General features: G+C 35.3%; 2 protein-coding genes across 2 annotated transcripts in view; one reads left to right on the plus strand and one right to left on the minus strand.

Annotated features, from left to right (window-relative positions):
* The window catches only part of LOC136801125 (protein CASP-like), a 47959-nt gene that overhangs the window by 25697 nt on the left and 6882 nt on the right, over positions 1-15380 (plus strand). Inside the window, exons 14-25 of the mRNA XM_067057747.1 lie at positions 7985-8059; positions 8441-8494; positions 9074-9126; positions 9307-9352; positions 9786-9837; positions 10189-10239; positions 11244-11471; positions 11668-11765; positions 12354-12470; positions 13834-13929; positions 14260-14316; positions 14888-14968. Coding sequence (XP_066913848.1) covers positions 7985-8059; positions 8441-8494; positions 9074-9126; positions 9307-9352; positions 9786-9837; positions 10189-10239; positions 11244-11471; positions 11668-11765; positions 12354-12470; positions 13834-13929; positions 14260-14316; positions 14888-14968 — 1008 coding nt within the window. The remainder of the gene's footprint in view (positions 1-7984; positions 8060-8440; positions 8495-9073; positions 9127-9306; positions 9353-9785; positions 9838-10188; positions 10240-11243; positions 11472-11667; positions 11766-12353; positions 12471-13833; positions 13930-14259; positions 14317-14887; positions 14969-15380) is intronic.
* On the minus strand, positions 4002-6869 carry LOC136801127 (uncharacterized). Its single transcript, XM_067057749.1, has 4 exons — positions 6680-6869; positions 6006-6328; positions 5518-5649; positions 4002-4211 (listed from the first exon to the last, which is right to left on the minus strand). The coding sequence occupies exons 1-4, from the start codon at positions 6707-6709 to the stop codon at positions 4121-4123; spliced, it is 576 nt and encodes a 191-aa protein (XP_066913850.1). The 5' UTR covers positions 6710-6869; the 3' UTR covers positions 4002-4120.

Below are 15380 nucleotides of genomic sequence, written 5' to 3' on the forward strand. Positions count from 1 at the left end.
GACAGTTGGTCCATTTAAAGGGTCACTTTTACGCTAAAATTCAGTGGCTCTAAGGGTCATGGTTTGGATGTAGGCTTCATATATATCCGACGATCAAACCCTCAGATCTTAGTGCCCTATTCCCTCGGATTGGTAGAAGACAGTAAAGAGTCCTTTTTGTTTTTTGTTTGTTAGTAAAGAAAATTTAAGTGACATACCTTTAGGATGTTGTACAAAGACTGCGCCATTGCGTTTAGTTTTTTATTGTAGAGATCGAAGTTGAGTGTTAAATGATGCGAGTACGTGGCTTTGTGTCTTGCGGCGGAGGCTTAATGATTGATTTTTTTTTGTTCTGAAGTAGCTGAGTTACAATAGATGCTAATTCGATTTTGACGTCAAACATCACGATTTATCACTTTTGACGTCAAAAATTAGCAAGGAATCTATTTTAGGAACTTTTTTATCCCAAATAAGGATATTTTTCAAGTACTGTTTTTCTCCATGGTTATTCAAACAACCATTTTGTTGTCATTAGTAACTGTGTGTGTTTATGATATTTTAATACCTGAGCTTTTTACTTTTTTCTTGGATCAAAATGTCCTATTACGTCGAGTCCTGCCATAATTGTCTGGCTGACAATTTCAAATTCTAATTTCACGTAATTATTTGAAAATGTGAGAATTCTTGTATTTTGAATTTTCCTGAAACCTTTGTACTAGGACACCATACCATGTTGACTCGAAAACTTTGTGGCTAAAAAATTACGTAATGATTCCAAAAGCATTACACAATCTTAACGTCGCTCTATTTTTATCTTTATTGGTTGCTAAGATTTTGTAATATTTTTGGAGTCATTACATGTTAATTGTTATTTTCACTTTTTCTAAGTTTTGGTGGCCAACAAAATTTGCATATAGCACTAAAAACTCTACGTAATGTCGACAGTCTTACGAGGAATTTTCCGTACGGTCTAGTAAAGATTTATACGTGCATGTGAAAAACATTACTGTGAAAAAGTTTTTAGGAAATCAAGCGCATTTTGGCTGAAAGTGACACGGTTCCGATTTATGACCTGTTGACCGAGGGCGGGGAAAAAGTCAATTTCTGAATGAAATATTTTTAGACGCTGTGGTATATAAGGCTCTGTGGTATTGGTCATGGTTATTGTCATTGGTGACCTGGTGCTGCATTGACTTGGTTGCTGCCACAGGCGACTGCATTCCCTTGACCGGCGACTGAGGTTCGATTCCCACTCGCAGCGGTTCACTTGGTAAGTGAATGAACCTCGCCCGGGTCAACCCATGCCATGTTAGAGGAATTGGGTAGTCAGTTCAAGGTGCTGACAGGGCGCTCATTGAAAGCGTCTATAGTTGTGAAAATAGGCCTCAAAGCCTCCTGCAACTCAACCACATAGAAATAGAAATAGATGTAATTGGGCGACTGGAGGTTAATGGAAATTCGGTACGTGAATTTCTTAAAGATTTCATATCTTAAATTTCTTGAGGAAATATTTACCTAGCATCTTGTTGGCTCCTTTCTTGGATTTTGATTTTATTGTACAATTTAGTGATTTTTGATTTTTAAAGAGCATTTTATGAAATAGAGGGATACACTGCAGATATCTTACAATGTACAGCGTTAAGTTCTTCCGTCAGCGAAGTAAATTAAGCAGGGGAGGGTCGATAGTAAAATCTCAGACATATATATGAGTAGTAAAAGAATTTTTACGAATTTTTACATACCACCACCCAGACTCTTGGAAGAGGTATTTTAATACCCTGGTAGTAAAAGTTTTTGGGACAATTTGTCATGGAGACCACCTATTTTTTGGTTGCTTTTCGGACTTATTTTACAAAAAAAGCTAAAAATGATTATTTCTTTGACACATTTTTCACTTAGTGCAAAATCTAATGTTTTGCCCTTAGAATTAAAATCTTTTTTATATTAACAAAAAATCTCGAGCATTTTTTGTTTGCAGCAAACAACTTACCAACAGAAAATTTTTTCAAATTATAAAAATGTTCAAATTTTTTCAGAAAAGTCATCCAAAAAATTAAAAGAATTACAAAAATAGCTCAAATTTGCTAATTTTACCAGTTTTTACTAACCAGGTAGTAAAAATATTTTAAAATTTAACACATAGATACCACCCATTTTAGTATTTAACTACCCTGGGTAGTAAATTTTTGTTCTCTATTTTTCGTCACACCACTGAGATTTTACTACCGACCCCCAAACCCCCCTGAATTGAGAGGCTTTTTTGGCTTTTTCACAATTTTGCATAATTCACTAATTTGCTGTGTTAACTTAAATGCATTTTCCGTATCTGATGAAAAAGCTTGCTTTAACCACTGACAGTGTTATAAGTTCTTTCTTCTCGGACAGATTTCCGTCTCAGCGAAGTAAAAAAGATGGCTTTTCTGTTTCAAAATTTTGCATACCTTATCGGCCCTTTTTACGCCTGCCCTTATTCCGCCACAGCCTAATTTTGGGCTTACGCCAATTAGGGCCGTAAATAAGGCCGAAACTTATAAAAAATCGCTATTCAGGCTTCAAAACAGTAAGTTTTACCTAAAATTTACATTAAAATGTCATCTTTCAGTATTAAACTGTTGAAAATTCCATTGGAAATCGTTGATTTTCGTGAAGTTTTGGATATAGAGTAAAAAAAAATGGATAGTTTTCATCCTTTAATCATGCCTAAAATCCTTTAAACTGAGAAAAAATGGTCAAAAATTAACGCCACTTTTAGCTAAAAATTGCAAATTTTGGCCCTTTTTACGCCGGCCCTTTTAACACCGGCCCTTATTACGCCACGAGCCCAAAAATAACGCCAATAAGGGCCGGCGTAAAAAGGGCCGATAAGGTAATTCACTAATTTACTGTACGTGTTAAATCCAATTTCCGTACCAGATGAAAAAGCTTGCTTTGACCACTGCATATAAAACGCTAGTTTGAGCTTCAGCGCAGTGGGTGTAGTGGTTATCTTGACTGCCATCCAGGAGGTAAGGGTTCGGTTCCTGTGATTCACTTGATAAGTAAATATACCTTAGCCCCGGTCAACCCATGCTATGTGAGGGTTATTTGGTAAACAGATCTCAAGAAGCCTGTCGGATGAGGTGAGAGTGCGCCGGCCTTCTTCCCTAGTGGTTTACGCCGGATTAACGCACTTTATCCAAAAGTGTCAGTGTCTTGCAAGCTTGCAGGCTGTATAAAAAAACAGTGTACTCTAACGTATTTTTTTGTATTAAATAAACGTTTCTTATAAGAACCAACTATATAGAAACATAGGGTTTCGATAACCGAAATATTAAGAACAAGTTAAGAACATTTTAAGGCTTCGCAGTACAGACTATAATACACCCAATTTCTTAGAAAGTTGCACAAAAAAAGGTCAAAGTAAAAACATTCTTAGGCTTGAAAATCAAAGATTAAGAATATTCGAAATTTTGAATATCATTATAAAGAAAGGTTTACCATCCAGGGATGTAGAAATAAAAGAAAAAGCATTGATGTTTATGTTATAATATTTTTTTTCAAGGTTCAGATCAAGAGCTCAAACTTTGAAAAACAAAATCCTAAAGTTCAAATTATTTCGCTTTGTAAAAAACTTTTGCAAAAACCGAGATCATCTTTATAATTTCTGAGTGAATGTCTTTCGGCCAAAAGTTCGAGATATTCAAATTTTTAAAGTCTTGTTGATGTTATGCTGAGGGCTTTTCTATGATTTTGATTCAAGTTTTGATGACTTTACAAATCGTAATATCTCAAACTCATAGCAAAATTTCATTGATTCAGGAATTCAGAAGATATAAAGCTGACCTGGTCTGACTCAAATAGAAGAATCAATAATTGACTTGTGTAAGGTCCTCTGGAAACAAAAGAAGGCTGCCAGTTGAGGGCTTGTAGAGATGAAATGACTATAATACTAAAAAGCCTTTCTTTCATTCAAACCCCTCATACGACAAGAGCATGATTTTATGGATAAAAACTTTTGACTTTGAACTTGTCGAATTTTATTCCCCAAAGCTTGAGCTCTTAAACCTAAATCTTCATTTTTTAATTCACGATTTCATGAAATTTTTTTACAATTTTTTTTGTGTTTTCTTACAATTTTTTTTGTGTGGTTGGGGTGAACGGTTTACGCCATAATTTGACCAGCAAACTTTAGCGCAGATTCTAAAAAATCTTCGTACCAGGCTTTTGGTGTGGGTTGAGTAAAAAACACGTCACTGAAATTAAAAGAGCAAAAATTAATCATTACAAAACAAAACAAAAACTGAGCTAAAACGCTTAAGGGAATCATTGAATGATCAGTTAAATGTGGGAAAATGAAAGTTGAAGTAAGTTAGGCACACATTAATAATTTTTTAACCAGGATTTGCTTTTTTCTTGGATATTTGAAGACGAAGGGATATTTGATTTGTCAAGCGCTAAGAAAGACGTTAAAAAGACACGTTAATGGTTCAAATATGATTATGCTAATGAAGTTTTAAACGATATGTTGAGGTAACTCAACATATCGTTTAAAACTTCATTAGCATAATCCATCATTGAAACTTCTTTAGGTGGTGGTGATTGAAATCTAAAAACGTATAAAAATAGGAAACTATTAGCAATTTGTTATGAGAAATTTTGTTTTTAAATCAGAGTAATATCGTTTGCTTTCATCAATTTTAATTTGACACGGATGTGGAGCAAGATTGGGCAGAAAGAGGAAATGAAAAACATTTTTTTGCTTATATCAGCACAATATAACAATAGGCAGACACTGTCCTAATATGAAACATGTGTCTGATATGAAACGGGAACACTTATGTAAAAATAAAACCTTTAATGAAACCCAGAGTTCTTGGAGCCTACTTCCATATTGATTGTAAGGTAAAATGAAAAGCTTTGCAATGCAAGAAATTGGTTTTATTTAGGAGGGGGCTCCCTAAAAAGTTAGAAACGTTAATTAAATGTCAAAAATAATTCTTAGACATGTTACAATTTAGTAAGATATCGTAAAACATCATTACATGGAACAATTACTTCGATACATTGGATAAATCAATGTATTGAAGAAATCGATCCATGTAATCATGCACGGAGTCCCAAGTTGTCGTAGTGTCATCAGGGATCTGGATCCTAAGATTGTATGGTTAATGATATCAAAGGCTTAACTCAAAAAGATGATTTTTTATTGATTTTGTCAATCAATCCGTTATATCAAGTGATCATGTATGTGTACACACATTCGCATTAAGATAGAATGCAATTCTTTTTTTCGGGTAGGATTAAAAAGAGACATCGGTCGTAGCACATCTAGGAAGAGAACTGTAAAAGTCAAGTACTCTGTGTATTACCAGTGGTAAATATTGAACAAACCTTTGGCGTATCGAACAATGAGTTTGAATAGTCATAGCTACAGTATCTAAAAGGCTCAGTTCCCATAATGTTGTAAAGTGTAAGCAATGTATGACGCGGACGATTATAAACTAACCAAGTTTGCTTCGGGGCAATTACTTTCATGAAATGAAAATCAAGCTTTCTTACCCTTGGTAATTGAACGTGATCAGCTCGATGGCGAGCAACAATGAGAATGATGTGACCAGTAATATGATGAATAATAATGAGGGTGTGAATCTCGGTTGGTGTTCCACCTTTGGCTGCTCAACACTTTCATTGCTATAGAACAAATTAACTTTGGTGAATTTTTTATACATTATATAGTCTCCATTACTCCAACCTCACTCCGCGTTTGTTAAAATCTCCCAATGAGTGTACACGTTTTTTTATATTGATATCCAAAATTTAAACCTAATAATGTTCTAAAATTATCCTTATTTTCATCATATTGTTTGTATCTTTGCCCATTTTCCTAAGAAATTGTGTGTTTTAAAGTCCGCAATGGCTTAGAATGTTCTTAACTTGTTCTTAATATTTTATCCATTGAAGCCTTATGTTCTTATATAGTTTGTTCTTGTAAGAAAAAACTTGTAATGACAATTATAACGACAGTTGTTTGAAAAAGTTGAACGTACCTATTCGCAATGACGTCATCGTTACTATCATGTTCAATTTGGTGTGGGGTATCAACATCTGAACCATTGTCATTAAATGAATGTCTCAGTTTCATCAAGCTATCGCTCACCAATGATTCTTTGGAGTAATCGGTATTGATGTTGCTACTGCTGTCAGATTGAGGGTCAAAGTTATTATCTATTATACCGCTACCTTTTAAAGGTAACTCGATAATGGAATCGATTACATTCTCGATCACCTGGCTTTGGACAGCAGCAGGCGTCTCAACTGGCACTTCGCCGTCCAAAGCCTTTTCGCTTTTCGCGATGATTGTGGTGACATTCTGAAAAATCAATTGAAAATGATGTTATGAGCTACAAACAAGTTCATTTACTTTGTATGGTTCTGCTCCGATAAACTACACGACCGATTAATAATTCGGTTTAATTGAGAGATTACATTTTCCTGAATCCTTAAGGACCGTCCTCAAAATATATACATAAACTAGTAATGACTACCCGATTCCCCTCCCATGGCATGGGTTGACCTGGACGAAAGCTCATACACTTGCCAAGTGAACGACTACGAGTGGGAATCGAACCTCAGTCGCCTGTGCAGCAATCAAGGTTAATCACCTTATACCACTAGCCTAAATTAGAATTGTTACCAGTTATATAAAAATGTTCCGGCATACCTTGATCATGTTAAAAAGTGAAAACGCCATTGTTGTTTCGTTTCTAAAAATAAAATTCGTTTGGTGAGTTGTAGATAGTTTTGTCGAATTTACTACGATGTGGATTGGAGGTTTAAAGTTTGGCGGTGATAGATTGATGGATTGGTGGATGTCAGATGTTGTTTTGACTGGAAAGTGTTGAGATTGAGAATTTGATTTTGAATGATTTACTGTCAAGTATACATTTTGTTTTTAAAGATGTTTTTTCAGAAATAATGTGAAATTGACGTCAAATAACACTATTTCAACACGTTTGACGTCAAAATGTAATCTAATCCATTGTTTAGCCTTAGGAACTACATGGTAACGCTTAGTTTACTAATTTTGACATTGTAGCAACATATCATTTTAAAATGGCGATAATTTCCCGCCCTCGCGCACCTTCTAAACGCCCTATTTAGGCAAGTTTAGTCACGCTATCTGGTCAAAGTCAGAAATTTCCAACGATTTAAGACAAGCAGTCACTTGCGAGAAACCTTGAAAACTTATTCGTTATTTCAACGATTTGAGACTTCCAATAAAATTGTAGAGGCACTGCTTAAATAGACCTGTTACTGCAAATGGGTTTAATAATATTGTATCAAATTTATGAAATTTTGGTAGGCAGGCAAGACCTTAAATATTTTGCCTTTTTAATTGACTGTTTTTATGCTTAGTCTCCCTGGTCATCGGATTTTTCTTAAGATATCTGGTGACTAAAACACTGTAGTCGTTTGACGATTCACTCACGTCGAAGTCTTGCTTGAGCTAATTTTTAAATTACTTTTATTAAAAAAAAAAAGAGAATAGCCTAACTTTAAAGCTTTTGAAGTTGAAAATTTCTCTACAAGATTACAATATCTCAAAATATAAATCGAGCATAAGCTAACTTTTGCTTTTGCCAATCGGCGCGCTCTAAAGCTCATTTAACATTTATCCTTTGGTTAAAAAGGATCAAAGCAGTTCGCCGATCTAGCCAGATTGAGAAGCGATGGACAAGTGGTTAAAGGCGTCAGTGTCTCAAACCAGGGATTCGCAGTTCGAATCCCCGCTCCTTCCAATGTTCCGTTCAGTTCATAGATAGCCGAGCCGGCTGGCCGTGGACCCTGTAAAATTCTAAAAACAATCGAAAGACTGTCTAAAAGTCCTAGATTAGTAGGCTATCCACGTAAAATATCGACTCTATCTAGAGTGAAAACGTGCCATGCGCGGTGTATCAGAATCTGTACGGAGGTAATATTATTTAGGGTTCATACTTTGACTACTTTTTTATACCATTCCATATAGTTATCACAATTAATGGAAGAAGTGCATCATTTACAAGCGACCAACTCACGAAATAAAGATAACTATCAAAACGAGGTAAGCCAAAGAAATAATATTTTTTGTTCTCCATAGCGAGGTCAAGTACTGATAGATAACGACGGACGAATTTCTTCTAGCCCAAATTCACGCTTAAGTACTTTTCTAAAGGCTAAGCGAAAAGCCAGGTATAAACCTCAAACTTTGAAAGGAAAGTTTACCTTGCTTTCCGATTAGCCTGTAAAAAACTTCCGTAGCGTGGACGAAGGCTAGAAGATATTCGTCCGTCGCGTCGTTGTAATTTATCAATCAATACTTAGCCTCGCTAATAGTACTATAAAAATCGCACGATATAGAATACTATTGATTTTGACTTTCATCCAGAATTGTATGGTTTAAAGTGAGATTTGTTAACCCTTGCTTTTTATTTTTCGTTTTAAGATAGCAACATTGGAATTGAATCTGGAAGAAAGGAATATGTTCATTGGAAATTTGGTATGCATTGTAATATATACCATGGTCAAAATCTGTACCTTGCTTCATTTTTAAGAGGCCGAAGGAGGTAAAACGGTTGGGGATATTGTAGGTTGGTGCGTTTCGAACCTCCTAACCATTGCCCTTACAGTAGCGTAGACAGGAGGGGCGCAAAATTTGTGTAGGAGAGAAGATTTTTATTATACAGTAATTATCTTTTCATATTATGAATAGATAATTACAGTGTCATAAAAATCTGCTCTCCTACATAAATTTTGCGCCCATCCTGTCTACGCTACTGCCTTAAGTATCGAGACTGGCTTTTAATGAAAAAACAACGGTGAAATATAAAGATGTGGAAAAATACGTGGGGAACTCCAAGTTCGTTGAATTTAAACAGTTTCCTCAATATGTAAACCTTGCCATAATCTTCCCAAATTTTATTTCCTGGGAGTACTTTCCAGGAGCTTTAGACACTTATGTCTCATTTGGTTCGTCCGTTTGCTGAATCAATTTTCTTTCGTTACTCACCTGTAGGATTTTGAGGAACTTTAACCAAGGTACGTAGTTTCTAACTGAAAATTTCTTTAACTTTTTTAGGAAGAAAGACTTGAAAAGCAAAATGACTACGACGAAACTAAACGTGAAATAAGGTAACACATGTTGTGAAAAAAATTATGGACACCGTATTTTAAGTCTTGGCCAACATCTAAAGAGCGTGGCATCTAAACACTGTGGCCAAGAAATCGGGCCTTTCATAGGGATAGACATACCTTGTTTGAAGAAATTGTACTTACAAGGCTGTATGTATTATGATCATGTTAATTTTTTAGCGTATTGAAAATGATTGAATTTGGATCCACAGAAAACCAAGAACAAGTACGCTCTAGTTCATTTTCAAATTTATATTTTTGAAGCTAAGTATATTGGTGACATAGCTGACAAACAACGTTGTTTCGACGCTTAAATTAACGATCTGTATGTCAGATGGATGTCACCTTAACGTTTTGTTTAAGATATTATGAGATATTGATAATTGTGTTAAAAAAATCATAAATTCTTCGCAATAGAAATAAAGAGTCGATATATATGCGGATAGCCCAGTAATCCATTACTCGAAGACAATCTTCCAATTGTTTTTACGGAGTTCGCGGTCTGCCCACTAGGCCATCTATGAACTGAACGGAACATCGGAAAGAGCAGGGGACTCGTATAAAAACCCCTTGATTGTGACACTAACACTTTAGACCACTTGGTGGATACAAAGATGCAGATCTTAATAGTAATGACGTTCTCCTTCTTTTCTTTTTAGCATCAGAATGAAGCAAAGCCACTGGAAAAATTATTAATGGAAAAGAACAAAAGTATTTTACTTTATACTGTATATCGTAATGCACACAATAAACTTTGGATCAATTTTGTATGCTCCTCTTCGAAACTTTCAGGCTTAATGCTGTGAAGACGTATTTTTTATAAGAACAAAGTATAAAGGACAGAGTGCTTTTAGCAAAAAAAATAAGGCTTTTTGACCTTTATAAACCCTGAACTATATTTGCCATCTTTGATTGGATTTTTTAGTTAGCTTTCAAACTTTGTCCCTCCATGGCCTGGTCCCTCGCAAAAAAGCTAGCATAAACTTTGGTTTCTTTCAAACAACGCTCGTTATAAACATGTAACGAAAATAGATCTAGCGCAATGTTTTTTTATTATTTTAGATCTACTCTCAGAATGCACTCTACTCAAGGTCAATAATGCCGATTTAACAGGTTTGAAATTATTCAACTAATGATTGAGTCAAAAAGGTGAATTACGGGTTACGAATAATTTCTATTTGATTCCATGGTAATTTACCAGAAAAAGAACGTTAATTAAATTGTGCATTTTATAATAAATTCCAATCAGGAAGTTTGTGATTCCTACTATTATGCACAATAAGTTTTATGTATGCCTTTGCGGAATCGAATCATTGAAAAATTTATAGAAGCTCAAACCAACAAAAGTCCATTAGAATTACAATTTTTATATTCGAATCAACATTTTTACCAGTGTTTATTTTCTCTCCATGATTCCTATTTCGAACTGTGCTTTTTAGGAATAAGCCTTTTCACAAATTATTTAAAGTTCAACCTTAGTCTGGAGATCCATACTATCTATTCAAACTTACACCACATAAGCAAAAATCCCATCAGAAGCTACTCATTGAGAGTATGGTATTTTTGACCCAGTTTGAAATTGTTTACATTTGGTTTGAATTTCGTGCCCAAAAAGCCGTTGATAAGGTTAGCCAATCAGGGTCGCGCACTTCAAATCAAAACAATAATATCACATGAATTCAACAATTGTTTAACAGCCAATAGAATTATTCGACTAGATTTGGCATCTACAAAAATACCCGGCTACTCTGTTATTTCTGTTTTAACTAAATTTTGTACTTCTAAATCACACGAACAGAGTAGGCGGGTCTCCCAGCTAGTTCAACTCCTGCCTCGTTTTGAAACCATTACCAAGGTTATGAAATTCCTTGAGTCTTCAAGTTTTACTTTTATAAATAGAGTAAGACTCTTCTTGGAACCAATTACCATGGCAATATTTTAAAAACGAGGTAAGCGTTGCATGTGACGTAATTTATGAAAAGGTCTATTCAAAAAAATCTTATATTTCAAAAGCTAAAGCTCTTAATGGCTGTGTAAGTTTGTCTTAAGCGTGTCGGTAGAGAATTTCTACATACGATTGTAGATAAGTAAAATCTCAATGTTTTCATTATTTCCAGTCAAATATGAAGAACTACAAAAGAACACAGCCGAAACGTATCGGACAGTCAAAACACAAAAAGAACTCATTACACTATTAGAAGGCGACCTACTCAACATTCGTGGCCTTCCATCAGCCGTCTTTCGTGGTGAGGGCGTTGGGGCGCCTTCAACAAACACCATTGCCCAAAGTTCTGAGACGGAGTTGATGAGCAAAGCAATACAAGGACTTGACATTGATGGGGAAGGTTGGTGATTAAATATTTTTAATATTTTAATCCTTGCTTTTAAAGTTTATATTTTCCGATTGTATGGATTTTTTTATGTTTTGTTAAGTTTATGTTAATTTCCACCATTATGCCTTGTGGAAACAAATGTTCGCATCTGTAGGATTCAGGGCGAAAAGTAGGCCGTCTTAACTCGAGCTACCTCATCCTCTTATAGAAGACACTATATTGGACAAACAGACAAGTGATTCATTACTCCCTATAATCGCAAGTCAACGAGAACGTTTTCGTACACGAAATATCGAGCTGGAAGCGGTATGATTTGTAATTCTAGTCATGAGATTCTCTTTTTAACCTTTCCAGTGCGCAACATTGTGAAAATGTCCAACTTTACACCTGGGACTCGGTATATTGGCAAATTCAAAGCGTGTATACATGTCTGCCGGGTTTGAAGGGTTAAAACATTTTATCAGCTCCTTACAGTTTTCTAAAAATACAAGTAATTATGATAAAGGGATATTTCTTTCCATGTTACAGAAAAGGTTTACGAAGTCGTCTATATTCTTTGAACATCAAATAAATCAACAGCATCGTGGGCCTCGTTTTCAAATGAAATGAAAAGTTCAAACGACATTTACTGTAAAGTGCTAAAAGTGCTCAGTGCCGTAGCAACTGCCCCCCCCCCCCAAATAATTGAGTGCATTTTCAAGCAATCTAGAGCTCAAATTTTCAAAATTTCCTCCTCGGGCCAAACCATGGTTGGCCCTCGCGGCTGCCCCCCCCCCATATGAAAATGCTTCCTACGGCACTGAAGTGCTATAAACTTGTATATGTGTAGAAACTACATCTCCACAAGAATTTTCGTAAACTGAATCATCTAATTTTCATCAACATTTTTTTTAGCAATCACGTCATCAACAGCAACAAATTGTTGCTCTCCAAAACGAGGCTGATACTGTTCGTAAAGATAATGTTAAATTGTATGAGAAAATCAAATTTCTTCAAAGCTATCCAACCAAGGTATACTGATCTTGTCGTTAAAAAGATTCGTTCTCCCATTTTGATTTACGGCGTTATAGGCCAAGACTGTGTTTTGACGTACAGTTGACGCCCTCTAATTCGATCTTCAAGGAGAATCGAGTTTCCATCGATTAAGGGAGTGTATCGAATGGTAGAACGTCGTTTATAAGAGTTTCTTGTTGACGGTGACTATCAATATTATCGAATAAGTACTATTAATAACATGGTTTAGAGGGTGATTTGGGATTAATAACCCCGAGGTTCATTGAAAACATTTCAAAATAGCCCGAACGTAGTGATCCAAAATCACCCGAGAATACCATGTTATTCCGCGTTAATCATATGGTCAAAAAAAGAATTGAAGAACACTCAATCGCTATTCTTTTCGAAACTATAAAAAAACACTCGACTGACACTCTTATTTTGATTGGCTTAAAGATTTCGTACGATATTTTGTTAACCAATCAAAATATCGTACGATACTTTTCTTTCAACCAATAGAAATTTTTGTTTACATCAGGGCGATTACAAAAAAGCGGGGCTATTACGGATTTATCGCCCCGCTCGTCCTTTACAAATCTAAGCTAAATGTAATCAACCATATAATTATGGAGCTTATCGAATAATAGAACGTCGAATAAGAGAGCGTCGACTGTATTTGCAACTGTCAAGTATGTCATCTTTTGTCGTCGGCCTCCCTTTCTTCTTATCCTAGTTAAATACACCGTTTAGGAGTCTCGCCTCCTCCACCGTGTTCCACCGTGAAAACGGTAGGTAAAAATGTGCACTTTAGTACTGTGGAAGGTTAGTGGAATGTAAACATTGTCAATTATTTTCTTTCCTTTAAAAAGAATAACTTATATATTTGAACATGATATCAATGATAATTTTATGGATCTCTCCTGAAAATTTCGCAAAAATTCATCAAGAGGAAAAGAAGTTATGATTAAAATTTTCCTTATGAAAACCAAATTTTTACCTACCGTCTTTTTACGCTCTCCCCCGTAGTTTCCCGCGATCACTAAAATCAAAACAATGGAAAATTGTTTGGACGCGTGCGCAGTCGACACTACTAAACGGTGTATTGATAATGCGGAGTTGAAAACGGTTATGGATCTGTCAGTTGCCAGTTTTTTCAGTTTTTTTAACAATAGTATAGATAACATGAACAAATAGTACAACACTAAAGGTACCTAACCTCCCGCAAAAGGGCCACCACTTCATACCACCGGAACCCAAAATAAGCTAACAAAAGGAGCAATAATGATTAATAAAGTCAATAAATTAATAAAGTTGTCAATTTTGTGTAGTGTAGAACGAGATTAGGTCATTGGATATTATTTTAACCTAATCATTCTTACAGGGGAGCACATCAGTGGGTATTGAAGATGATAGCGTCAAAAGATACTCAAGTCAATATGAACAAGGAATCGATCCTTTCTCTGTCTTCTCCAAAAAGGTATCATGCTTTTTAAACATCTCCTTCTTTATTTAAATCTTTTCATTCTCCAAGAATAAAGAATTAATTTTAGGCAATCGTCCCAGAGGGTACTAGGGGTGGAGAGTGCCGGGTATGTGAAGACAGAACCTCCGAAAACTGGCCCTTAAATCTTGAGTTTTTGTAACCCTTAATGAGACTTTGGAATATCAAAAGACCGTAGATATGGTATTTAAAACAGAGGCGCGATGTCAAAAGCATCAAGTTATGCTTTAATAAAATTATTTTTGTCAAATATGTTGGTTTGTTGTTTATTGATGTTCTCAATCCTGATCATGTGTAATTTTTTAGGAAAAACAGCAAAGATATGTCAATCTATCTGCTCCTGAGAAAGTCACCCTCAATATGGTAAGAGACTTTTCATTTAACGTTTCTTCTCTGTCAGCATAAGAGACAAGCCTTCTTTGTACACATCTTTTATAAGAAACTCCATGGTTGGGTTTGCTTAGCATTCTAGCTCATTTTCTGAAAAATCCTTTGATATTATACCATATATATGCTTATTGGGTCAAGGGCTATCGTTTGCACTGCTTTGATTATATAAAAAGCTTTATTTTACGAGACATTGAAAAAATTTGGTTAATTACCTGGCTGCTTAAGAAAATGTGTATATCATAAAAATGGATTCTTTTGATTCTAACAACCTTTTTGCTGGAAATTACAATTTTTTAGAAATTGTCAATCTTTTTATACTACGCATAAAAAAAAAGTCAAAAGCGTATAAGAAATACTTTAGGCGTACAAACTTTCGCGAGCAGAAACTTTCGCAGTAAATTAGTAAATCATTAGTTTGGGAATAGAAACTTAGCTCACTTTGATCAGATTCGTGGCCTGAAGTGTTTTTGTACCAACTTCTATAGGTGTCACAGCTTGTATCCACAGTTGAAGGAATTATGTATTTTATCCGTTTTTCTTTTAGGGTCGGTTTATACTGTCTAATAAAATCGCACGAACGTTAGTCTTCTTTTACACCATCATGTTGCATCTCCTGGTTTTCATCGTAAGTAATTTTCCTATTTTTCCGACCCTTAATTGGACTGAGATTTAATTTCCTGATTTTTCCAACTCTTACAGGGACTGCCAGGTTCCAAAAAGGCACCCTTAAGAGCAGCACATACCCGTACCTTCCCTTACCTTAGTACCCCCCTCTCCCGTGTTCGTCAAGTGTTTGCCATTTGCTAATGAAATGAGAAGGGTATACACCTATCAACCTTTAAAGCTTGAGGAGACTAGGTTCTAGTCAACAAGGATGGAATGACGTCAAAATGTCTGAAGTCGTTGCATCGTCATTGTTAAAAACTTAATAATTTAAACTCTAATTAGTATATTTCCACTGTACTGAAGTGATTTATTCATGATATGCACCATTGCAATGTCTTCTGACATTACATCACGGACCCAACAGCTGATTG

The sequence above is a fragment of the Clytia hemisphaerica genome, unplaced genomic scaffold (genome assembly GCF_902728285.1).
Source record: "Clytia hemisphaerica strain Z4C2 unplaced genomic scaffold, Clytia hemisphaerica genome assembly, whole genome shotgun sequence".
Classification (NCBI taxonomy): domain Eukaryota; kingdom Metazoa; phylum Cnidaria; class Hydrozoa; order Leptothecata; family Clytiidae; genus Clytia; species Clytia hemisphaerica.

Coding starts and splice junctions, on each gene's coding strand:
- LOC136801127 (XM_067057749.1), bottom strand. CDS start 6,709: ATGGCGTTTTCACTTTTTAACATGATCAAG. Junction 6,329..6,679: donor CACTTTTTAACATGATCAAG/GTATGCCGGAAC, acceptor TTGATTTTTCAG/AATGTCACCACAATCATCGC. Junction 5,650..6,005: donor GATGACGTCATTGCGAATAG/GTACGTTCAACT, acceptor TTTGTTCTATAG/CAATGAAAGTGTTGAGCAGC.